We start from the raw sequence: 26,837 nt of genomic DNA on the forward strand, positions 1-26,837 counted from the left end.
TGTTTTTGATTAACAGCCTCTCCTTAAGAAAAAAAAATCCACGAGATGGTTAGATTAGCAGGTCACTGGATCTGGATTTAATGTACATTCTTGTTGTAAATTAGGCAGGGTGAGCCAGCCTCCTGGGATCTTCATGAAACATCTCCAGTTAATAAGACTGGAGGGAGGAAAGGAAGGAAACAGCAGGACTGCGGGAACAATCCTGGCTGGGGGATACTTCTGGTTGGTTGTTTATAAAATGGTGGAGGCTGCAGGAAGGATTTCTCCCAAGGAAATCAATTTATGGAGAGAGCGTTGGCCTGACTTTGTAAAGTCTACGAAAAAAGGAGAGGCAGGTCCTACCTTTGCTATAACACATATGAAGCTCCGCATGGGAAAGGGGCTTGGCAGATTAAAATGCACAGATGTATGTGTGGGGCTTATGATGGTTCTCCCATTATAAGATTTTTAACACACTAAGATCTTTTTGCAACCTAATCCTCTTATGTACCTCAGATACATTCTTTCTCTTGCCCTGGATATCAATCCGATTTTCAAATACTCTGTATGCTTTTGCTGAAGGTTTAAATATATCCCAGTGATGAGTTGCTGATTGCAACTGTTTTAGATGGCAATCACCTGACCAAGTGTATGGTCATAATCTCTTAAAGATAATCACTAAAAATACATCTTCCTTAATCTCCTTTGCTGAACAAGGAAAAAAGATAAGGATCTGTGAGGACAGTGCATCAGGGAGTACAGGACCGACCACACAGACTCTTGGTTTTACCTCCTGAGCTGTTTGCTGTAGAGACATGCCATCTTTCCCCATCTTAAACAGCTTTGGAAAGCTCTGTGGATCAGGTAAAAGTAAAGAATTGGTATCAGAGCAAGTGAAGTTCAGGAACTCTGTCAAAAGGATGTCAATTATTGAGGATGGGGACATCGCAGAGGTTCTGTATCTCGTTCCCAAGCAGTCTATTCTGAAGCAGCTGCCCTATTTGAATCCGGATGATTATTATTTGTGCGAACGATTATTTGACAATCCCGAGGAATTTGGTAAGTGAGAGAATCAGGATCGGAGCTTGGTTTGCGCTGAGCATGTGGGTTGAACTGTCTCGTCACCGCAGTACAGTTAAGCTTAGCTTCTAGCAACCATGCAGTGAGGCACGTTCTGAAAACAGACCGTTGTGCGGTATTGGAGCAATCCTTGCACTGCCTAGCCAAGAGGCTAGAAAAGGAATTGGTAAATCAATAGTGTCCAAATGATTGCTGCTAGTTCCTGGATTTGGGTACCTCAGTTTGAGTGGCCACGTTGACACCCCTTGGGGCTGATTTTTCAGAAGTGTTGAGTACCCAGAACTCCAGCTGAAGTCAATGAGGGGCTCTCAGGTGTCTCAAGCCAGGGACCCAAAAACAGTGGTAGCGTGTGTAGGCTAGCCCGAAAGTTGGACTCTGGGAATTGTCGGTGCTCAGAAGTTCTCAGCTGTTCTCGGCTGCCTTACCCCGGTAATGGCCATAATAATATCCCTTTTATGTTTTAAAAAAGAACTATGATCAAATAACGTGCTTTTAGATCTTGCTGCTTTTCAGATGCTGATAAAGGGAGAAATACCCATTGTCTGTGCAGTGGGAGCTGCTTATAGTGAGCTCTGAGACAGTAAAGTAGGATAAAAGTTCCAGATTGTTTTGATCTGTTGCAATGTGCAGATTGCAATTCCAAAACCTCCTGTTTAGAGGGAGCTTGTTCCGACTTGTTCACTGAAGGAATGTACCGCTGCGCTACGTATGATTTTGTAATTCCATTTCAATAGTGGTGCTGATGTGATTATTCAAGAGGTGATGCCTCTCTTGGATATGTTTACCCTGCAGCTGGAGCGAGCGAGCCCCCTCAGCCCAGTAGACAGATGCGTGCTAGTGGGGCTCAAGCTAGCACGCTAAAAATAGCAGTGTGATCCTTGAGTCAGCATTGCAGCTCAGGAGTCAGCTCGGGCTGCCAAGCTTACGGGGGTCGGGCTGGCTTGAGAGCCCAAGACGCGGTGTCCACACTGCTATTTTTAGCATGCATTTTGAGCCCCGCATGCATAAGTGTGTCTGCCCAGGCTGGGAGGCTCGCACCTAGCTGCAGTGTAGACATACCCACGGTGAGCAGAGTGCTGAGCTGGGATTCCAGAGACCTACATTCAGTTACTGCTCTGCCACAGGCTTTCTTAAACAAGTCATTTGTTCTCTCTGTTTCAATTTCCCATCTGTAAAATGAGGATAATTGGACTTTCACTACTTCACAGGGGTGATGTTTAGATAAACCCATTAATAATTTCTGCGGTGGTTAGATTGTGCATTGATGGGGGTACCTAGATTAACACAAATGTCAATATGATAAATAATCAAACTTTGTAGTGAGATCTTCCAGCCAAGGATACTTTAAAAGTGTGCCTGTTGTCATGACCCCCATTTTACAGGTGGCGAAACTGAGCCACCAAGTGAGTGACTTGCCTGAGGCCACACAGGGAGTTTGTGGCGAATGTAACCCAGATCTCCTGACTCAGAGTTCCCTGCTCCAACCTCTGGACACCATTGCCTCCCTGACAACTCTCCTGCTATTATTTAATATTGATTTCAAAACAATTGCTGTGTGAGTTTCTTCTGCAAGTGTGACCTCATGCAGCGTTAACTACTATGGGTTTATCCTAGAAAAGCACCAGCCAAAGGGACCAGTGACTCAATCCCTTTGCTATTAAATTGATAGTTTTAATAAATTAGGTTGTTAATACTTACTGCAGCCTTAACAGCCCTTTGGAGTTGATGTACAAATGTAGATGTGCCAGATGCGTGCCCTCTACGTGTGCAAAGCCTGTTTCAGATCAAGGTTGTTTGTTGGCAGTGGATAGCTGACTCATTCAGTTAATGATGGGCCAGCGTTTGGGACGCAGTGAGCATTTGTGGGAAAAAATTATGGAAGAAATTGGATCTAATTTAAAGTGCAAAGCTGGTGGTTTTGGATTATGCATGGGCAGATACCATATAAGCATTACTTCTGTTCCCATCAGTGGAGAAAGCATCATGAATTCACTCTTAATTCCACACTGGAGAGAGTTTGAGTGCTGATTAGTTCTATTTTCAAAGGACTATGGGCAATCAAATAATGGTGGGAAAGGCTGACTCACATATTGGTTACACAGTAACTTGAAGGACATGGAGTGGCTGCAGTATTACCAGTGATGGGCAGAACAAGTGAAAGGGCATATCTGCCTATTGGTGTATCTTTGGATGTTAGAGTGAAGTCTACTAGTATGTACTTGCAAATTCTATGCAAATTTCGAGCATCTAAACCAGATCAAGATTTTGCCCTATTCCCCTGCTCTGAGAATTACAATAAAAGCTATGATTTCCCCATTCTGTGGTCAGGGTGACAATAATTCCCTTCCTACCCCCAAATGCCATATGCAAGAAAAATATCTGAATGGAATTTTTATCATCAGTTGACTTTTCAAATATTTCCTCAGTAATAATAGTTCTGGCTTTCAATAGGAAGATGCTCAGCTAATTTGTTACCATCTGTCACAAGGTAGCTGGTCCTGTGAATAGACTAAGCCCAGTGCCCCTGGACCAGAACAGGTGAGCGCAATCCAGCTAATTAAAGAGGGCTGGCCTACACCTGGGCCTGTAAAGGGCTGCTAGTAGGCAGCTGGGGAATGGAGGACTGAGACAGGCTGAGCCCAAGGGAGGGAAAGCCATGCTGGAGTAGAACAAACTGTAGTAGGTCCCTGGAGCAAGGGGCACAGGGAAGCAGCTTTGTGGCTGCTGCTCCAGGAAGGGAACAGAGCTGAGTGGGGCTGGCAAGCTGCCAGGAGCTGGAGTGCTAGAAACCCCTGAGAGGGGTGGTCCTGAAGCTAAGGCTAAGGCAGTGGTCCCCAACCTTTTCCTCTTGTGTCCCCACCCCCTTACTAGTAATAGAATGTGTCCATGCCCACCTAGGCTGGGAGCGGAGTCATGGCCAGGAGCGGGGGCCAGCGGCCAGAGCAGAACTGCAGCTTCAGGTGGGGATGGGGCAGAGTGGAGTTTGGCATAGCAGAATGGGGTTGGGTGGCGCTCCCTACACACACACACACACACACACCCACCCCCCCCCATAGGGACTGGCCTGAGCCCTACTGCATCCTCTACTCCTGAAGTTCCTCTGTACCCTCCTAGGGGGCGTGCCACACAGTTTGGGGATCACTGTGCTAAGAACTGAGTTAAGACTGTTTTCTGTTTGTTTGATAACCTCTGTTAAAGAAATAAACCTCTGTGCAAAAGACTGGGTATGGCAGTGCGTGTTTGGAGCTGGGGAGGGGTTTGACCCTGGTGACCCCAACCATGAAACTTTAGAAAAGAAGTTTGTTGGGAATCCCAAGCCTGTTGAATTCCCTAACCTTAACCTGCAACAAGCTAAAAAACTTGGGGCAAAACTCTTCTCTGTGATTAGCAGGGAGGGTCTTGTATCTGATATTCTGCTTTTCCCAACATATAGTTGGATCAGAGAGAATTGTGCCCATCCTTATTGGATCAGGAAGTTTGTTGTGTGCTGGTCATTCTCTTGTGATGTTGGGAAATGTATATGCTAAGTGGCTGTTTGTGGTGGCAAGGCTTTTAACTTTGCAAGGCAGGGAAAGAGCTTACTTTAAAATGTATTTCATCTGTGCTAAGTAATACTCTGTTCTGCAAAGATGCATAGTTTTATGCCATTTAACTGTGCCTCTAATTAACCTTCCATGGAAAAATAAGGTTGGCAGAAACCTACGTGTCCTTCTCGATAGTCATTGCATTCTGCGTAACTGCTGTTTTTTAATACTTACTTTTTAATGAAGACGTATGTCTTAGCTAAAGAATGAGGCAAAATGTGTGAGCTGGATAAGAGCTGTAGTTAGTCTCTGCCCTGCCAATAGTGCATGGTGGTTATTTCTGGAGGCTGCTTTTTGAAGCAATCAAGTTTCTTTTTAAGTCAGAATTTATAATAGGAAGTTAATCAAATAAACGTTTTAATGGATTACGTGATGGATCTTTGTAGAAACTGCAAGGATAGCGCTTTGCCAAATTACTCCATTGTCTTGGAAAGCGCAGACAAGCAAGTAAGCACGTAGCAGACAAGCAACTAAGCATGTATCGGTAATCGAGCAGGCCCTGTCTCACTGGGGATTTGCCCAAGTTTCAGCTATTAGTGTCCAGCAACAGAGTAGCTAGACCGGTATGGACCCCTAACCTAGACAGGAAAAGCTGCTGTCAGTCACCTTTGCACCACTGCAGTTTATTTCAGTTTCACTTGTGACTTGTAGCACTACATGTGGAGTTAGCATTGGTGCAGTTATTCCAGGGGACTGGCCACTGATGGCTGAAATCCCCAATGTTAGGAAGCCCAAGAACAATGGGCCAGATGCTGAGATCTATTACACAGAGTAGATCCTGCATAAATCCATTCGTTCTGATCCTCTGCTTCTTTATACCTTGCACTGTCATTTACACCATTGCAAAGTGAGTGCAAAGTGCAACCATTTTGCTGTGGTACCATTTCACACCCACTTTGCACTAGTGTAAGTGACCATGTGAGATGCAGTGCGGTAAAGGATCAGGTTCCTTGAGGTTAGTTAAGTTACAGTGGTGTAATTGAGATCAGCAACTTGGCCAGTTAGAACAGAGATGATGAAATGGATATTAGAAACTGTGCAATACTTTCTGTCATGACTCTTAAAGCTGCAAGTGACTTAAAAGGCAGAAAGGGCACGAGGCCTGTTCTTAGCCCATGTGCCTGCTTCGAGATTACAATGCCTCCAGTTCAGTGCTACAAGATTTAACAGTTTAACTGTTTGGCTGGGAGTCACTTTGTGTCTATGCTACTGCTTGACTTTACAACTTGGATTAGAAATTGCCCTGTCCAAGATATTTTGATTTATGTGAAATATTGCACAGGCCATTCACACCAATGGAATAAAATTAATCAGGAAAGGGTCTGTTTCTCAGACATTTAGAAGGACAAAGGCAGAAATGTTTGTTCAGGAAAAGGTGCTAAAGTCTCATACAAGTTGCAAGTTAACTCTTGACATGCTTTCACTCTCCTCCTGATGAAGTCTTGAGTTAACCTAGGGAGATAATTAGAAAACACACTTTTGATGGAATAGATTAGATAACAGGACAATACCATGTAGGCTCCTATTTGCATATTGTGGATTAAATGGCAGACTGGATTGGTTATGATAATTGAGCATATACATTTACTCTAATAGTGAGTTCCATTGGAAATAGTATGTGACAATTCATAAGATATCACAATCTATAATAATCAATAATCTATAATATAATCAAATGTGAGTGGGAAAAGGTATGAAATGGAGAGAAAGAAAGACTTAACCCAAACAAAGAGGCCGACTGATTATAACTCAAGGACTGTGTTACAATCATGCCTGGTAAACAAGGAAAAACGTGGAAACAGAAATCAGTGAACCAGAACTAGTGTCAGAAACTAGGCCTAATTGGTGGACAAAATAACGAAGGGGTGGGCTATTCCGCCCACCAGTTTTTCCTTCTAAAAACTCTCTCCAGTTAAAGGAAAAGAGAACAGGGTATGTTGTTGAAATGCAAGCCTTATTTAATACTTTAACTGTTTTCCTTTTCTTTATATTTTATGAAAGGTTGAAATGATTTTAATGGGGTGTTTGCCATGGTACTAAGCAGGCTGAGGTCTCTTGTATCCGGACCTTGTTTTAGCACTGTTCAGTATTGGACAGTGACTGGATTTGTTAATGCCTTTGGCTCATTTATTCCACCAAAATTAATACAACAGGTTTCCTGCTTTGTGGCTTGGTCATTCCCATTCTGTTGGTGTTTTGGTGGGATGTGGTCACCTGGTATGGGGAGGACTGGATGGATCAGGAGATCAGTAATAGAATTTGGTGCTTTTCTCCTCTAAATGACCAGCTGAAATCAAGCCCATGTTGGTAGTGACCAAAAGCTGATTCTGCCTGTTGGCTATCAAATGGCCTGTGTGTGAAATGAGGTGCAAGGTCTTGGGCTATTTCCTACTGGAAGTGTCTGTTTTGGTTGACTGCCTCTGAATTATAGATATTGTTCTTGACATTCTAAGGTCTTGGAGACTCAATTACTTTCTCTTCACCTGAAGGGTTTAGGAAATCTGGGTGGAGCAATGTGAAATGTGCTCTTGTTCTGTACTTGCAAAAAGAAAGTGCATCCGATGAAGTGGGCTGTAGCCCATGAAAGCTTATGCTCAAATAAATTGGTTAGTCTCTAAGGTGCCACAAGTACTGCTTTTCTTTTTGCGAATACAGACTAACATAGCTGCTACTCTGTTCTGTAGTTGTATTGTACTGGGACAGGCCTGGAGACTTCAATCCTCTGTCAATCAAGAAACGCTTTTCATTTTGCTTTATTAAAATCCACAAATATGGACTTAATTTTCCTATAGAACCTGTTTGGGTAGTGAGAGCCTGGGATACAGTACAGGCACTGCAGCCTTAGTACTAAATGCAGTCAGTCATTGTACTGTCTTCTAAGTTTCACAGTCTCTTACGTTACTAGCAGTTCATTAAAGCTTCACATGAATGTTGCAAAAGTCTACTTTTTTTCCCCTATCACTTTCATAGCACTGTTCCTCTCTTCTGTTAGGCTAATGGCACCTTGGCTCATGGCTTGTCCAGTCCCACCATGATTTCCTTGTTGTAACTCCTCCTCATTTAACACAGTCCGCATGGTTAGCTTCCCAAGAATGATGATGTTGTAGAGGATGGAGCCTTTACTGAAAACAAGCAGTTATTTTCCTGCTGACCTCACCAGTTCAAGCTCAGTTGGCTTTTCAAGGCTTTGCTCTGGTATCAGGTGTAATGTGGCGAAACACACAGAGTTGTGGGGTATGGGGAGATAAGCATGTGGCAAGCGTGAGAAAATCTGTGGCAGATTCTGGAATCTAAAGAGAGAGAATGAGGATCTGGAAAGCCAGGATCTAACTGGTGTGATCCTGGGGAGCTTGTGAAATAAGGGCAAGATGTAAAACAACGTGAGAAAGGAATCTGTGTGGCAATGTGGTTCAGGGCCAGCAGGAGCCCCGAGGGGGTGGCAACAAGGCAGCAGAAGCCTAAAGCTGAAAGGGGCCTGGGACTATTGTGGGAATCCATCAGATCAGACTCTGAGACATGCACAATCACTTGTATGTGCTCTTCTGTGCTCGCTGTCACTTGTACACAGCTGTGATCACACTTTCTTGGTCAAGCGTCTTTTGTGCATGCAGGTTGAGTGCAGCTCAGATGCAAAGGGGTCGTGGACATGCAGATTCTATCCTCACACAGGTGACGTCCCTGGGAAGAAACTGGAAGTGAGTTGAGGCTGCTTGGACAATTTGGCCCAGGCAGTCTTAGGGACTTGCTATACTCATGCAGAATAGTTTTACTTTGAAAATGTGCATGCTAGTGTCAGTGCCTGGTTTGGATGAGGTGGACAGACTGGGAGACAGAAGGAAGCTACAAGAGGATCAGAAGTGAGGAATCCCAAGAGGCTGAAAATAGCATATTAGGGAGCTACTGAGAGGATTGGAGTGGTGAGGAGGAGCTTACAAAGGACAGGAACAGCAAGTGGGTCAATGAGGCAAATGACAATCGTGGGGTTGGGGGAGAAGAGTAGCAGTGAGTAGGGATTGGAGGAATCCAAGAGGATTAGAGTAAAATGAAGGGATCAGTGAGGATCTGTTCCCTGGGGGGCTGAGGGGATCGGAAAGGGTAATCATGGTGCGAGGTTGGGTGGAGTATAAGGGACTATCCTCGAGAAGAACTGGCCTCCCTTAATCAGAACAGAAAATCCAATTTTTAGACCACTAGCTGATTTGAATCTGTGCCTACCTTTATTTGTTTTCCCCGCAAATAGATTTTCTTGCTGTGCCATAGCAAGCAAACTGAAGGGTATGGTCTCCTTGTTATTAGTCCCTGGCAGAGACTTGGCAGACAGATGATGGCATTGTTTTTGTGTCCCTTTACTCCCAGGCTTGTGTCTGAGAGAAGCTCAAAAATCCCCTGGAAGACCGTAGCCTCTGATAGCAGCTGCTGCAGTGATCAGAAAGGAGGAAGGAAGGCACAGAAGAAATGCTGAAGAGCCTCCATTGGAGTGTTTTGTTCTGGCTGCTCAGCCTTGGTCTAGAGGTGTATAGACTATTGGAGCTTCTCATCAGATAGGTGCATGTTCTTGTCAGGTCTCAGAAAGCTAAGCAGGGCTGAGCCTGGTCTGTTCCTGTCTTCTGTCCCAGCAAAGTAAGGTTTCAGAGTAGCAGCCGTGTTAGTCTGTATCCGCAAAAAGAACAGGAGTACTTGTGGCACCTTAGCGACTAACCAGTTTATTTAAGCATAAGCTTTCGTGGGCTACAGCTCACTTCATCGGATGCATAGAATGGAACATATAATAAGAATATATATAACCCTTCTGCCCGTCAGAGTTGGCGGCAACAAGGGCCGGATTCAGTATCTAGGGGTTCCATTCCAATAACACAATGCAAAACTAGCTCGAGCCCCCACCCAGTGACCTAGGACAAACATACCACCCCCGGGCGCCTCTAAGAGCCAATACTTCCCCTCTTGCAAGCACAGAGTCTGAGTGTAGCAAAAGCCTTTTAATAACAGAGAAACAATGTGGCATTGTGTTGGGGAAACACCACCAACAGGATTCATAACACAACCCATGAGCAAAAACCCACCCCAAGCAAATTGGGCCATGTCCTTTCCCTTTGGTTCTTGAGTCCAGCAACGCAAAAGTCACCCTAAGTCCCAAAAGCCCAACAACCCAAAAGTCTCTGTCCCTGGTCAGTGCAGCCCCAGAGTTCAAAAGTTTATCTGCAGAGTTTTACCTCCAGGCTGGGTGGAAATGGGGGAGTTAAGGGGCACCTTACTTGGTCTGAAGCCGACTGCCCCCCCTCTCCGTGGGGCTCCACTCTGCTCCACCAGCCATCCTACATATCGCTCTGCTCTGCCAGCCACGCTGCTCCGCTCCGCCAGCTGTCCTGTGAGCCGCTCCAGCTGTCCTGCAAACTGCTCCACAATATATCTTCAGGGCCCCCCCCCCACTACTTAACACAGCGCTCAGTGATTTCAGCTCTTAGTAATTTTAGTTCTTTAGTGATTTCAGCTTATAGTAGGGGAGCCTCAGTGCTGGTGCACCATTGGCCCAAAGTGAATTCAGCTCAGCAGCCTGTAACTAGACTCCTAATGGAATCAAAACTAGCTCTGATATTCCACAGTGGAGAGAGGAGAAGGTGCAATTGGCATGTAGGGCCCTCACCAGGGGCCCATACCACCAGTTATTAATACCTGTCCCCAGCCTCTCTCAATTCACTGGGTTTTGGAACCCTAGTGAGTGCTGCTTAGTTGATGGCGAGTCCCTCCATCATAACAAAAGGCCAAGTACAGTTCCACTGTCCTTGATTCACCTAATCAGGATAATAACAGTTTATTCTTCCTGCCCCAATAACAGAGAAACTGGGGTTCCTACAGCAGCCAAAGTGACCATCTAGGCGGGGTGGGTGTGCCTATGCAAATGAGATCAGCCCCTGAAGTTCTTTTCCACAACCCACGACTACTCACCACCAGATGTCAGGGTAGAGCTCATCCTGACTCTGCTTACATACATACACAGAAAACATGAAAAGGTGGAGTAAGAGGCTAATTAATTAAGATGAGCTATTATGAGCAGGAGAAAAAAACTTTTGTAGTGATAATCAAGATGGCCCATTTAGACAGTTGACAAGAAGGTGTGAGGATACTTAACATGGGGAAACAGATTCAATATGTGTAATGACCCAGCCACTCCCAGTCTCTATTCAAACCCAAGGTAATGGTATCTAGTTTGCATAAGTAAGGTTTTGTTCATTCAGTAGGTGGCGCCTTCCCTCTGTGCCTGCATTGAAGAAGTGATGCTATGGGGTGCAGTGCTGCTGGAGACTTTTAGATCAGATGTAAAACTGAGGACCTGCTTGCTTGTAGCTATTTCAGATCCTGTAGCTCTTTTAGCAAGAGTTGTGCGGGGTTAGGCCTGGTGACCTAACGCAATTCCAGTTTAGGGAGTTGTATTCTTTCACCCTACAATTCCTCTCTAATGTTTAAGTGGATACAATACCCTTCCCTATTTTTCCTAGATTGATATGCAGTATTTTTGTGAAGACTCCCACGACTCTTGTACCTGGTGCAGACCTAGGCTGAGCATGCCACAGAGGTTACTCTCACTCCCTGGAAAGAAGATGTACAACGCACCCCAACTTTTCTCTTTCTTGATCTCCTCCCCCTACCTCTCGGCATCTCTGGAAACTGGTTGCTGGGTCCCTTACAGTGCTGTTGCATGCTCAGAATAGTGCTTCAGAATGCAGGGCCATGCATGGTGAAGCCCTATACTAACACTTAGGATTCTGCATCTTCTAATTAAAACAGCCCCCTACCCCTAACCAGAATGCCTCAATATTGCCCTCAGCTTTTAGGAAGCCAGGACTTGCACACAAGCAATACTTATTGGTAGAAAGTGCTCTCCCTTTCTAATAAAGAAACTGTTTTGTCTACAAACTGTCCTTTAGCTTCATAATAGTTGAAAGTTTAACACTGTTGCTATTTAGATTTCAAAGGTGACTGTGATTCAAAAATGTATTTGTTTATTTCATCATTTTTCCTGAGAGGGTTTTTTAAACTGCAGCCCTAATTAATTTTTTTAAAAGAACACTTTTGTTGAGTCACAGCAGGATTGAATCAGAGGGCAGAGGTCTTCTTTGGTGTTACTCAGTTGACTTCAGCAGTATTACGCTGGGGAAAAATCTGGCCCGGGCCTCGTGAGAACACACTCAGTTTCAAAACAGGCTTGCATGTTGTCTGAATGCAAAGTGAGGATCTGACTCCAAGAGTATGTTAGTGTAATCCTCGATCTAAAAACCTCTTCAGTGAGACTTCTTTAAAGGTGCACTGACGTATTAGGAATAAATTGGTTGTGTAACAAACCTTTAGAGCTCCTGTGGCTGTTACCTGGAACCAATTCTTCATTTTCTATTAGGTGCAGTATATTTTGATACAATTTCAACACTGGTTACATTGCATTTTTGTATCCACACCTTTCACCTCTCTTTAACCCTCCTGGCTTCCTGCATTTGCATTGGTTGTCACTTATGTAAGGGTTCAATTCAGACTAATTTGTTTAGTAACACTTTGATGATTTAACTTTAATCCACGTTAGCACTGCATGGTTTCTAGCAACTGGTTTCACCGCTGTGGGGTCCCCCTCCACGTCGCCACCTAAATTCTTTGGCTGTTTTATCCAATAACCGAGAGCAGCAGCATGGCTGTTCCTTCTATTACTAGATGCTGATGAGCAAGATTAGCCAAATCGGCTTTGACTAGAGAGAAATAATTCAAATTGTATTTTTACCTCCTTTGCAGCTATAAATATGTGGGTGGCATGAATATTATTGTGGTGGATGTAAGTGAAGATCCTGCTTGTGCTTTAACTCCATAATGCTGATGAGTGCAGGCAGCACGGGCTGGAAAGAATCTAAAGTGCCACCCCCTACCATTTTCAGGGACTTGTGCTTTTGTTTTGCTGCTGAATGCAACTTCCCCTCCCCTGTCCCTCACTTCCCCCATCAGACCTTCCTGGGCATGGGTTAAAATAAGAGGGAGCAGAGTTAGGTGTAGCTTCCCCCTTCTCTGCTAAAAGCAAAGGGAGAGCTCCATCCCTGTGACCTCCCTGGCTTGGATGTGCTCAACACTCCCCCCCCCGCCCAAGCTCTACCTCCTTGCTGGCGGGGAAAGTGAAGCTCACTAAGCAGGAGAATCTGATGTAGAATCAGGGAGAAACTGGTGCCTGGCTGAAGAGTTCCTGGTGGTCAGCCTTATCTTTTAGTAGATGAAGTATCAACAGTCCTGGATGGGAGAAGTACAGAATGGGAGTTGCCTGTCTGTCCTTTGGCCAGCTACAGTGTAGAGTCAGGGGAAGAAGGGACCTGGAGAAAGCAGCCTCCTACTGCTTTCTGTCCTTAGACAGGGAAGAGGGGAGCAAGGACCATCTTTTCCCCACCGGCCTTGCTGCCTCCTGATCCTTGGGAGTGGAGGGAGAGGGGATCAGGGGTCAGACTTTCTGTTTCCAGGCATTAATACTACACCCTACTCTGCTCTGCATTCTCCTACTATATTGCACCTTCTCATGTGTTCATTCTGAGCTTCTGTGAGCAGGGTCTTTGTTCAGCTTATCCATTGTATGGCACCATGTACATCTACAGTGTTGTATAAATAACAATTGCTGTCTCTGATCTTTGTGTCAGTCCTCAAATCTTGCCTAGGATGAGCTGTTGGTCAGGCCACTGGACAGGGACTCAAGACTTGGATTCAGTTCCAGCTCTGCTACAGGCTTCTGCGATGACGTTGGCTAAGTCACTCAATCTACACTGTATTTCCATTCCCCATTTGTGAAATGGGGATAATACTCTCCTACCTCACGGGTAGGGTTATGAAAATAAAATCCACAGATTGTCAGGTACCCAGATACTTTGGTGAAGTGAGACATATAAGTACCTAGGTAGAAGAACTGTCCCTGTTGCATCTACACCATGAAAATCCACCCTTTCATCCTTATCTCTTGCCAGTGCTTAATTCTGTCTCTCCTTGACTGCTGCACCTTTCATCCCTTAGGTCTCTGCATTTCAAGACACTCCATTCAACTCAATCATATCTGGTGATGTGGTCATTTGGATCCATATCTGGATGTTGAGTACTACAGAACTTAGGGTGTTGCAGACCTGGGTTTTTGTTCAAGCCCCCTGAAGGCGTAGATGAGGGGCCAAATTCAGCCTAGTTAAACCATTGGCATCAGTGGATTTGCAGTAGGTATGAATTTTGCCCATGATGTTTGACCAAACTAGTGTAGTAAGTTCTAAGGACAATCTATTGACAACTTTTAAAAAACACGTACAGAAACAAAGCTCAAATTGCCATTAAATCTATTTCATTTTTGGAGACAAATGTAGTTGTCTTATTAAATGTTATATTTATTAGGGAAGAACCAGCTGCCTTAGAATTGGCTTCTTTATCAGTTTTGATTCCTTTTCCTGGTTCCCAAACAAAAGCTGTTGGAAGGGCCTGGATAGTTCACCTTCATTTCAGTTCATACCAGGAACTTGTTTTATTTTCGACGAGTTAACTCCCTTCAGCATCCTCTTCCCCTCAGCCCAAGAGAGGAGTTTTATTGTAAATGTCTGTGGCTGTTACAGCTCACGTTTAAAGATGAGGGTTTGCAGTAATATCCCATGTGAATATCTGTGACTAATATAGTTAGTCTGGGCAGGTAGAATTAAGTACATTATTACTAAGTGAAGCATGTCCTTAAATGTGGCAAGTTACCTTTCTTTGTTCCTCAGATGTCTCCTTGTATTACTAAGGACTGTGGAGGTTGCCAGATCCTTTAAGATATCTCATTAAAATTTCAGGATTCCATTTGAAATTAGGATGCTCTCTCTAAATCTTTCTAATTGAGATTCATTTTGCTCCTGCTCTTCTTCACCTGCCCAGGTTCATTGTGTCCCCATCAGAGCCCTGTGTATCCCCTTCTGTTTTCCATCCACATCACATCTCCTCTCCTCTTAGCAAGGAGAACTGGATGGAACTGGATGCCTTTCCCTAATCAAATAGGGTTGCTTCTAAATGACAAGAGGGAGTCTCTTCTCCTTAGAGGGTAATATACCAGGACTATCAATCACACCCCAGTCTCTAGCATGAGAGAGAGATCACTGGGCTGGCCAAAAACGGTTCAGATATCCTAGGGTTTTTTAACCTAAATGCAGAGCCGTATTAAGATGTGGAGAGAGAAAATCCTCTGATGAGACTGTTTGGCTGGTATGGTGAAGAGATTGCAGGGCGAACAGGTGAAAGGGGGGCAGCAGATCTTGAGACTCAGTGAGTCTCACCCCACCTCCTACTAGTATAAATAGGTTCATTGGAGCACCTCCATCTCCACAAGCCTTAGTAGGCTCTCTTGGTGCCCCTGGCAGCCACCCCTTCTGCTTATAAGAGCCTTAGTAGGAGCAGCAGGCCCAGAAGAGCCTAAATGTGGTTCTCAATCCCCTGACTCTCTTAAAGAGTTAGCTGGTCTTTTCAGGTACCTGATGGTCCTGTTTAGCTAGTCTGGGCCAAACAAGCCTCCTCCTACTTCTGGGAGAGAAGGAGGACAGGAGAGTTGATGCTCAAAGCATCCTAAAGTTTCCTGGAGTGGGGGCAGGAATCCCAGCTGTCTCCCAGAGCCTGTAAGGTGAGCGGAGTGGGGGAGGGTAGGGGAAGGAGGAGGGAAGGGGTGGCAAAACTAAGGTAATCTGGCTTCCTTAATTCTGAATTTCTGTACTTTCAAATGATTGAGTTTCCCCATATATTTAACCTTTATTATGAATTTCATGGATTTTGACGGTTGCTTTTTTTTTTTTTTTAAACTACAGTGTTCTTGGAAGAATTTTGACTTTTACGTTACTGATATTCTGGATGGAGCCATTCATGGTTCCATAGGGAATTAAAGGCAGGGTTCTGATTTGTCCTTAAAATAGGACTAAACTTGCCCTGTTAAACACTTGAAATACTATTGTCACCTTTCAGTAAGACTGGGTCACATAGCTTTTCATGGACAAAGTGTGTGTGTGTGTGTGTGTGTGTGTGTGTGTGTGTGATATGCTCAAACTTAACTAACCTTATCAAAGACTTGTTTTGACTGGGATATATATGTGCACTGTGGCTAAGTTGCATTTTCTGCAGAAAGCACACGTTTCTCTATTAAGAGAGATGGTGTGGCTTAGTGGATAGGGGACTGGACTGGAAGACAGGAGGTATGGGTCCTAGTCCTGGCTCTGCTACTGACATGCTGTGTGACCTTGAGCAAGTCACTTCACTTCTCTGTGCCTCTGTTTCCCCTTCCACCCTTTGTCTTGTCTATTCAGACTGTTAGGTCTTTGGGGGAGGTATTGTGTTGAGTATGCATGTTTACAGCTTCTAGCCTAAAGGGCCCTGATCTCATTTGGAGTCTCTAGATGTTATTGCATTACACATGGTTAGTTGGTGGTGGTGGTGGTTGCTTATCAGCCATAATGATATATTAAAATCACTTGTGAATTATTTTTTTTTAAATAAAGAGACGTGTGGGATGGGTTGTTTATTTTGGGATGGAGATATTGGTTACGGCGAGAGAGTGTGTCAGAGGCATATCTGCAGGATGAGTCAAATCCCGCCATTTGTGGGTATTCCGCAACCCCATCACTTAGAACAATGAAAATTTGTCAGCCCAGTCCAAATATATAATAAGGATCAGTCATAACCTGATAGGGCAATAGGCTAGATGACCTTAAGGATCTCTCTAGATTGCAAAACTGTCTTTTTGAGGTATTTACTAAGTAAGGGTTAATGCTGTAATGGGATATATAAACCATGGCTCTTGTGAACTTGCAAGCCCGAGGAAGACTGAAGAAATTGGCTCTGTTCCCTGACAGTTTACTGATTGATGCAAACTTTGCATCAATCTATTCTGCTGTGGAGTAAATAAATTGTGCCTTTCCTGAGAAGTGACGGGCCAGCTAATCAAATAGTCAGACAGCGGCTTCCCATCAGGCAAAAGGCCAAATTCTGCTCTGCATTACACTGGTGTAAGTCTGGAGAAAGTCCACTGAAGTCAACAATGACTCTATTCAAGTCAGTGGACCTACTCCCATTGTGCCAGCGTCTGTGCCTGTGGTGAGCGCTCCGGATTGCGCTTGTATCGGAGGACAGAAGATGTGTTGCTTGCCTATGTTGCAGATGTGGTTAGATGGGAGTAAACTGGCAGTGTGGGATGTGCTCATGAGGAACTGGAGCCAGGAAATGCTGGTTAGCAAAGCCCTAGAATGTTGAAACTAGAGACTGATGTGCTGTCTTCTAAGGGCACTGGACTATTGCAAGTACTGTGGAGCAGTTTCATGATACCCCCACTGACCTTATTGTTTTTCCTCTTGGCAGGCACAGTTAAGCCAGGACAATAACACAGTGGGTCACCTTCCATCTAAGTGCATGGTGGATTTTGTGTTTGGAGAAAGGAGGCATTTGCCAAAGACAAGAGCTTATAGAAGTATTGGCTCTTAATTGACTTATGCCATATAATGGTTCAACTGTGGATGCCTGCAGCAGGGTTTGTTGTCAAAACTGTGTCTGCTTGGCTTTGAACCAAATGGAGATGCATGTTCAATTAGGGTGGGTTTTTTTGGATGTTATTTAACAAAATAGTATCTTCCCTCCTGTTTCCCCCCCCCCGCCCCCCCAGTTTCTGATTAGCGGCTCATCATTCAGTGGACAAGTGCTACAAGTCAGTTTTGGAGGAAATCATAGAAAAATCATGCACTGGTATTTATAAACCATTGCCTCATCTGTAGGGAGTGAGCGCAAGATAAAGGCTTTGAAAGCCAACTCTTCAAGTGAGAATAACAATCTAAGATCCTGGTTAACCAATTAATTTTTTTCTTTTTGAATGTACTATTTTGTGTCCATGCATGGTCCTTTGTATATTAGTGGATTCGAACAGTCCAGATTCCTGCCAACAAGTATCTTTTTTTTTTTTTAAGGGACAATAGTAATTTAAAAATCACATTTTTGTCTGAGTGTTTGTGTGTGTGTTTGTGTTTCCAGAGTTGTTAGTTACTCGTCCTTGTTCTCCAGGCGGTGAAGTATTTGAATAGATTCTGAAAGGTTGGCAGGGGTCCCATTGTAGCCTAAAAATTGAAACAATGAGATTAAAAACAAAAACCACTCAGGCATAAAAGTGTAATGCATTTGACTTAATTTACAATACCAGCAACTGATCTTATATTCTTTCACTCAGGAGTAAATTACTTGGCTCCTGATCTCTCCAGTGTAATTTACTACAGTGTATGTTTTAAAGCTATTTTTACGTGCATGTTAAAGGCTAACATTGCAGTTTTCTCTGGCTGGCTGATGTGAGGGGGGGGAAATCCTTCCTTACAGCAATGGGTGAGATGAAATACAGCCGTGTTAATCTCTAGCACATGTGAAAAATGGGGGTAGTGGACTCAGAGAACAAAAAGTCCAGATACCAGCAGTTAGCTGACATGTCAGCAGCTGCTAAAGTGGAAAATGAATGATAATTGTTGGTGCAAACCTTCAGAGAGTGTCTAAAGATCACAGCAAAGGGTTAATCGTAGCCATGTGTGTAGTGCCTTCTGGCATTATATAGCATAGCAGAGCTAGTATTTATGAATGAAGGTCAGACATGCCACTTTCAAGCATAGGTGCTGGAACTGCGGGTGCTTGAAGTGGTTTGCATTATATACAGGGTTAACAGTTTGGTTCAATGGCTCTCAGCACCCCCACTGTAAAAATTGTTCCAGCACCCCTGCTTTCAAGACCATCTCTGACTAGCTGTTTAAAGAAACAAACAAAAAACCCCACAATATTTTGTAAAGAACAAAGCTAGGTTGAATTGCAGCCCTAATTGCTCTGATGTGTCAGAAATGTGACATGGTGCACAATATGTAGGGGCTCAAGGGTTTTATCCCATCTCCACCAAGTGAGAAGCCAGTGCTATTATTAGTAACAGACTGACTCATAGAAGCAAGAATGCCAGACTGCTTGGGCTGTGTCCCTGCTGCACATGAGGGAGCTAACAATAGAAGCCCAGCCTAGATGCATTAGGCAATAGGCATTTTTTTCCCATGCATTTCCCTACACGTTTTTTTATTTAAATAAAGACTTAGTTGAATAAGAAATACCACATCAGAGCTGAGAGAGGCTGGCTTCTTTAATTTCTTTCTGTTCCGGGTGGTATATATACAAAACACTTTGAAATATTTGCAGTAAATAAAATTTATCACGGGCTCTATGTTCTGTTTCTCCAAGATGTATCATCTATCTGCCATTCCGTCGGAAGGGTGCCGCAGATGGATTATGCACATTAACTTTTTTTCTCCTGAAGTAAAGGCTTTGGGAAGGAATTGCCTTATGGTGGCCTGAGATACAATCCAATTTCAGCTCTGCGAAGCCAGAAGTGTGGTTTAATTGAGTTTGTTACTGGGAACCAGGAATACCTGAGTTTTGAACCCAGGTCATCCATCGACTTCCTCTTTGAACTTGGACAAATTGCTTAACTTCTCAGCCGTTTCTTCCCCTTTTTTTTTTTTTTTCTTTTCCCCCTCCCTTTTCCCCAGTTGTAAAACATGGATGATAAAATTTACCTGCCCAAAAGGGGCATGGTAAGGATTAGTTAATATTTATAAAGTGATTTGTAGATAACTGCAAAGCATTATGAATAACGCCCTTTGGAGAAGGAAAATAGATATAAGTACAGTCTTGCCAATCACAAGGGTTCACAAATCATGGTCTCTTCCCCCCGTCCCCTGGAAAAAAAGGTGAGATTGGCTTAAAATGTGGGTTTTTAAAAAGTATATATTTTATATTTGTCTGCTGGTTTTTGAGCCACTAGGCATTGTTTTATTATTATTTTTAGGCCTTATGCAATAAATATGATTAAGGGCCAGCCAAGAATGGAGCCCCATTATGCTAGGTGCTGTACAAACACAAAGTAGCAGACATTTTCAAGCTTTTCTCCAAAATCTCACGGGCTGGAAACTTGCTACTTTTTTTTTTTTTAATAAAGTCTAAGCATCTCACCTAATAACATGACTCCAGAACCTGGGGCTTCAGTGGAAAACAACAAATCATGAGAATTTCTATGAAATTGTGAAAGGCCTGGCAACACTGTAAGTGCTTTATTATTTTATGACATCATAAAAACCAGACCAGTTGCATGTCAGGACTCAGTAGTGCTATATTGAATGGACAGAGGGGTGTGTGTGTGTGTGTGTGTGTGTGTGTTTTGGAGAAATTTACAGGTAGCCTCATTGTTCAAGACATCAATCTTTTCAGTTTTTTGAGCACTCATGATCTTTTTTTAATTTTTTTAAAGAAGGGAATAATAAGAGGATTTGGAGCTTATACATATTGTACCTCCAAAGCAGATGAGTGACCCAGAACCATGTCAAGAAATTTCACTTAGTGAACATTTTGACCTTTGCTCCCAAACCTAGTTGCCGTCTAGAGAAAACACTCTGGGTTTTTTTTAATGTTTGACTTTTTTTTTTATAACAGCATCCTTCAGAGAGATGGCCAATGTGCACAGTCTCATTTGACTATTTCATTGTGTGCTGTGGTGGAAAGACATTAGGAGAACGTCACAGAGCCTGTTTGCTTTCTGGATATTGACATTTATGTCTGTTTTATTAACATTTATGTCTGTTTTAAAATGAAAACAGAAGTGGGTAAACAGCGCTCCATCAAAGAAAGTCAGCTCTGCTGCCATTGTCCACTTGTTAAATTTCCAGTCACCTTTGTGCTTCCTCACACCCTTGGGAGGAGGTCTCCAAAATTCAGAAAACGAACGCATTATCCTCTTTCAAAACTATCCTTAAAACTTCCTTTGCTGTGATGCCTACAAAAAACTTGCCAACAGTTAAGCTGTTGGTATGCTGAGACCATGCCTGTCATGCTGACCAATATTGTTTTATTGTTTCTTTGTACTTCCCTGTCTGTCGGCATCCATCTGTTGTCTCTGTTCTTATATATAGATTTTAAGCGTTTTATGACTTTTTAATCTGTTTATACCGTACCTAGCACAATGGGGTCCTAGTCCATGACTAGGGCTCCTAGACACTAAAATAATACAAATAATCAGCACTTGTCCTGTATTCATCTTAGGTTCCATTCAGGCTCAGTTTGGTTCAAATGAAAAATAAGCTAGTGAATATCAGTTTTGCAATTTAAACAGTTCCCCAGGCATTCCTCAGTGCTCCTCACTTGCAATCTGTTCTCTGTCACTTGGGGGATAACTATGTTGCCAGTGCTATGCTGCTTGGCAAGGAGAAATGGAAGGTGGTGTCAGTGACTAGAGATTAGGGACGGTGGAATTTTGCGTTTGTTACGCAGCAGCTGCGGCAGGTTGTTTCAGCACAAGGGGCAGAGTCCACACGCACGGAATGAACTGGCACTAGTAACAGGAAAAGGGACAGAGCGGGAGAGAGCGAGGAGATAGGAGGCACAAGAAGAAGAGACAGTGACAAGCAATCAGACTGTATCAGATTGTGTGGAAAATCTGACCAAGGAAAAGACGCCTCTGGAATAAGCTGTCTCCTGCGGGCCCGCCCCCACCTTTTTTTTTTTTTTTTTTCCCCCCTATCCCAGCCAAACATTGCTGGAAGGAAAGTGTGCGTATGTAAATTACTTCAGTTAATCCTTGCTGTCTCTGCTACAAAGAGGACTCATTTGCCATGGTGAAAGAAAAAGGTAATTTACATGTATTGATATGTCAGCCATGATCGTCTAAGGTTTAAACCTTTCAGTGTAGCGTTAAAGTTGTTGTTGGTTGGCTACTTTTTTCCTCTTTTTATCCTTGTGCCAATAACTGCAGTGAGCTGCATTAAGTATTTTTGAATCTATTTCCCCTGCCGTAGGGTTTGGCTTGCACCTTGTTTCAGGTTGGTTTTTTTTTCTTGGTAAATGCTTGTTTGTAAATGTTACCTGACTTGCATTTTCTGTCTACTGTTTTATTGTGTTTTTATACAATTCCTGGAGTCTTTGCCACCAAATGAGTTACATTAAAAAAGTAAATGGAATATTGTCATAGCCAGCAAGCCCTGGACATGAAGGAGCATGTCCTCAGTTTGTTTTTTGTATAGAAATGGGCTGTTTTGTAAAGGATTGTTTTTTGTTGTTGTGTCTGGACTCTGCAAGCTGTAATTGATCATTGTAATTTAATTATCTTAAATCACCCCTTAAAGCTGCTGCTCAAGCAAAAGACAGACTTGGAGTAGGAGAAATCAGGGAGTTGGCCAAGGAGTCGTTCATTTCAGTGACACAGGTCTGTCTCTCTTGTTGCATTACAGTGATATGAAATATAATCTAAACTCAGATATGACTCATGGATTGGAGCTAATTTTGAAATTTAATATTTTAATAGGTAGATTCATAGGCAGTAACACGAGGCCTAAAGGCAATCTCTGCATACCACACAGAGAATCTATGTAATTTATCTCTGCTTATAAATCTCAGTAAAAGCAGGCTGGACAGAATGTAATGTTGGAAAGGGGTGGAAGTGTCAAATTAGGCTAATAATTTAGTAGATTTTTACCTCTAAGGCCTTAGCTGAAAACTGGTTGAGGTGACAAATAAAATGAATTGCGTGACCTTAACCTGGTCTGTCATGGGCATGCCAAACCACTGAACAGTCTGGCATAGTTCTGATCAATTGACAGTCCCTGCTTAAGTGAAGCCCAAGTCTGGCATCACAAGTATTGTCTGCTGTTTTTAGGTTTGAGGTATGTTATGTGGGTACTATCAGCTTCTCTCTAGCATTAGGAAGTCACAGATGATATAGTGATCAAATCCCACTTGGGTCAGCTCAGCCCTTCACCCCTTCCAGCAGAGGTAAATGAAGTATGGTGGAGATTATCATATATGGAGATTGAAATTAAACTTTAAAAACTGAGGTGCTGTCTGGTCTAAAGATGTAGAGTGCTTTTTCGTAGAACTTTCCCTTTTGATGGCTAACGTTTCTCATCTCCATCCCACTGATTCCCAGGTAGCTGGACTCTCCAACCTAGACATGTTTGCATTTTGTGGGCTGCGTAAATACAACTTGATGCCCTGGAAGGTGCTGTATAAATGACCAACCCTTAAATTTGTATGAAAGAGAAGTGGAGGGGGAATGCTGCTAGAATAATAGGAGAATGCAGTATTGGGTATTATGTTGAAAATGTTCTATAGTCTACTTTGGGGGGAAATCAAGAGACTTAAATTCTAAAGTCCAATGTAATGTTTTATCAATCTTGTTAGTGCTATTTTTAAATACCTAACATGCATTGTTTGAGTTTTAGACTAAAACAAGGGCTAAATGTTCTCTTCTGAGTCCATATGACCAGCTGCCACTGATTCCTCTCTGTTACAGATTGCAAACAGTCAGTAGCCCTGAGTATCTTTCCACATTTCCCCCCATTATTTTTCTGCCGTACTATTTCAGACAAATATTCCCACAACTCCTTCCCCCACTTCATCCAGGACATCAGGAGTTGCAGCTACTTTGGAGCTGATTCAAATGCCACTCTGTAGTATTGCTTGCTTTCGAGATGACATGGTAGTGTAGTGCAGCTGGTACCCTCTCTTCCAGCTTCTGCATGAGTCGTCCTCTCTTCAGCGTGCCTAAAATTCTGCCCGTCTAATGCCTGGGAACCTAATGGTGGTTCATAAACATGCTGGCCAGGAACTGGAGGGGCTGGTTTCAGCTAGAAAAATGCAATCCCAATTCACTGACGTGCGAACCAGTTAGTAACGGTTTATATAAAATTAGCATGCTTCATTATGTTCACAGTGTAGAATGATTTCAGTGTGTGTCTGGTCAGCTCAGATATGTGCATAGAAAAATATTGAGTCCAGGCTGCTATTCTTCAGTCACCAAATGACGCTGGCGGAATTATGATTGACTGACATTACATTTTTGTCCCTCTGAATGTGCACCTGTCTGCTTCCTTTGATCTAGTGTACTTGACGCATTGTTACGCTATTTCATTCAAGAACAGCTTGCCCTCACAGTATTCAATAACTGGTAAAACAACTTATGTATGCTTCTCAGTCAGTATCTGCTTTTCAGAATATCTACTGGTCACGCCGCAACTTAAAATCCCTACTGTGGAGTGTAACTAGTGTATTAGTTTTGAATCCAGTTTAGTAATATATTTTTCTAGCTAGGAGCTGGCCTATAGAACTAGACTAAGTGTTACAATGTTGAGGTTTGAGACTGAATTTTGAACTTGAGGCCAAGATCCTCAGCTGGTATAAAATGGCCTAGCTCCAATTAGAGCAATGCCAATTCACAGCAGCTGAGGATTTGCCCTGAGGCTTGATGTTTTGGCCAACAGATTCTGGGAGTATCCACGGGTACAACTCCCATTCTTATTTGAATGGTAAATGCCAAAAGATGAAGGGAGGAGTTGACCCTAATGGTATTTTAACTTACGATCCCTATGGGAAGTTATGTGGGATCACATGTCTGGAAGACTCAGGGGAATGGAGCTATGCCTTGATAGGCCAGAGTTGTCCTCTGGAATGACAGTGCTTGATTGAAAAGATGGAAGTTTGATGGAGACTTTAACCCTCAAGTGCCCATCTCTTCAGCCTTAAGGTTTGTGCCTGTCCTGCAGGAGGTCCCTCTGGGTCTCTCTGTGTAATGGTAGGCACAGGTGTCTGGAGGGCTCAGGATGCCTTAAGCTGGGGGTGGAGTGTGTGTGTCAGGGAGTCCCAGCCAACCAAGCATCACAGAAAAAATCAATATATTTCAGCAAAACTTTAATAAAATTTCCATTTGCAGTTTGCCCTTTTTGTCTCCTAAAATATTGCAGGGAAATATGCAGTGCCCTATTGGTTGAGGTGTTGCCAAGTTAATTAATTAAGTTCATGGTCAAGAAACTTCCTTGATGCTGACTGTGTCCCCAGTCCTGCCTTCTTTTCTATCCACATCTCCCATTGCAGTTATTTATGCCAGTACCAGAACTGAAGCACTTTAGATGAGATTACTCTTGAAGACTACTCAAACTTCAGCTTGTACATGGAAAGCATCTTCTTGGTCACTTAACAGTTTTCCTTGCATGGAACAAGGTCAGGGTTACAGAACAATGTGTCCATTTAGTCCTTCTTGAGTGCACCTCTCTGGTGACAGGTTTTGCCACCTTCACCACCCTCTGAGTGTAATCATGAGTACCTAGCTCTCTCAGACTGGGTCTCCAGGCTGCAGCCTTCTAGTTTACCAACCATGATAAGAAGACAAGCCCAGTTGTGTTTGGCACCTGTTACCCATTTTCCTCCAGGAAACCTGTGACCACCAGCTGATTTACAGTAACTCAAAAACAGCTTCTTCAAAACAAAATATTTATTCACCCACAACTCCATAGCAAGCAGAGACAAGGGATAAAACCACAAAATGCCTATATATGAGGTCTTTACATACCCAAAACTTGCAAGGAAAGAATAAAGTGTATGTTCCACTCAACCCAGTCATCCCTATTCCTGTCCTGGGAGAGAGACAGTCCCTGCAGCATCCTCTGTATTCCTCTCAGAAATTCACCTCCATCTGCTGCTTGCTCACTTTCTCCCGCCCTCCCTTTCTTGTCTCTGCAGGGTTTTTAGTAGTTTAGTGTTCCTTTGTTCCTACGCCCTGATCTGGGAAGAATAAGTCTTGCTATGCTGGCTGGAGCATTTCCCAATTAATAACTCCCCCATTGTTTCTCAAGGAACCGTGGTATTCTCTCTGGTTGTACCTTGTAATAGTTTCCTGTTTGTTGTCCCCATCAGCTTCCTTCAATTTAATTCCATGCAGTCAGGCAGTATAATATCAAACAGTAAAATGAGTTGCATATGATGTTAAGAAAAAATAATACAAATAGCTTCCTCCTCCACAAGCACATTTTATACCTGTGCTCCAGGGACTTTCCAGGTGTAATTCATAAGTTGATTAATGGATTCCAAGGCCAGAAGGAACAACGATTGTGGTCATCTTGTCTGACCTCCTATGTAACACAGGCCATAGAATTTCCCCAAAATAATCCCTAGAGCAGATCTTTTAGGAAAACAGCCAATCTTGATTTAAAAATTGTCACTGATGCAGAATCCACCATGACCCTGGGTAAATTGTTCGAGTGGTTAATTACCGTCACTCTTAAAAATGTACACCCTCTTTCCAGTCTGAATTTGTCTACCTTCAAACTGCATTGAAGAGACCATTATTAAATATTTGCTCCCCATGTAGATACTTACAGATTGTAATCAAGTCACCCCTGCACCTTCTCTTTGTTAAGCTAAAAAGATACACTCAAAGAGCTCAATCACAATCGAGATGGGTCCTGCCTCTTGGTCCTCTTTCTCCACCCAAACAGCCAGGGTGATTGCAGCCAGGCTGTTGTCACTGGCAGTTCAATAGTTGGATGTTTTGTAGGTGAACAGTCTCAGTGTAGTCTCTTGACTCTGGAGCTTGGATCCCCAGTTGATTTGGCAGACCCTGATTTGGTTGAGATTTGAGGAGCTATATTTTCTTTTTCACTTGTGGTTTATGCTGTGTCAAATTTAGGCCTGTTTTAATCTGTGGGTTTTGAGTTTTGTTTTTTATGTTGCTGGATCTGCTCATGGAGGTCTCAATAGACACATTTTATAAATATGTGAAACTAATGTATGTGAAAAGGTGGTCTTATGGTTAATGTAGTATACTGAGAGATGAGGGTTCAATGTCTGGCTCTTTGATAGATTTCCTGATCTTGGGGGAAGTCACTTAATTGGTCTGTCTGCCTTCAGTGGCTCATCTGGATATTCTCCTCCTTTGGATATTAACACTTCCTTTGTCTGTTTTGTCTATAAGAATTTTCTTTGGGGCAGAGAATTACTCTTACTGAGTGTGTGTGAGCAAAGAGAGATACCACCACCACCACCACCACCACCACCACCACCACTTACAATAATAACTATACCCTAACATAACAGACATCACTTCAAACACTGTAATACCTTACCAACAGTTAAAAAGCAAAGTAAAAGAATGACAGTTGTGTTGTGTGTGTGAGTGTGTGTGTGTGTGTCTCTCTCTCTCTCTCGCCTTACGGCTTTATCCTTTTAAAATACTATATTTAAAATTTCAACTCTGATGGACAGCATTACATGTTTTCTTAAACTTTTTTTTTTTATAGGACCAATTTCACACTGTAGGATAAATTTTACCATCTTGAGAATGGGGCAACAGGCTTTGCACCATCCTGACAT

At 43.1% G+C, this 26,837-nt stretch overlaps 1 protein-coding gene across 7 annotated transcripts in view; it reads left to right on the forward strand.

Moving 5' to 3' along the window:
- Nucleotides 1-26,837, forward strand: part of ABLIM1 (actin binding LIM protein 1) — a 307,714-nt gene that overhangs the window by 87,164 nt on the left and 193,713 nt on the right. The window contains exon 1 of one of the 7 annotated variants that reach the window (XM_043550674.1): nt 20,883-21,326. The exons of 4 other annotated variants lie outside the window; for them this stretch is intronic. In XM_043550674.1, the coding sequence (XP_043406609.1) occupies nt 21,311-21,326 (16 nt within the window). In that variant the 5' untranslated portion in view covers nt 20,883-21,310. Of the gene's footprint in view, nt 1-20,882; nt 21,327-26,837 lie in introns of those variants that run through there. 2 more of the 7 variants (XM_043550681.1, XM_043550678.1) reach the window with 2 other exon arrangements.

The sequence above is a fragment of the Chelonia mydas genome, chromosome 7, assembly GCF_015237465.2.
Source record: "Chelonia mydas isolate rCheMyd1 chromosome 7, rCheMyd1.pri.v2, whole genome shotgun sequence".
NCBI lineage: Eukaryota > Metazoa > Chordata > Testudines > Cheloniidae > Chelonia > Chelonia mydas.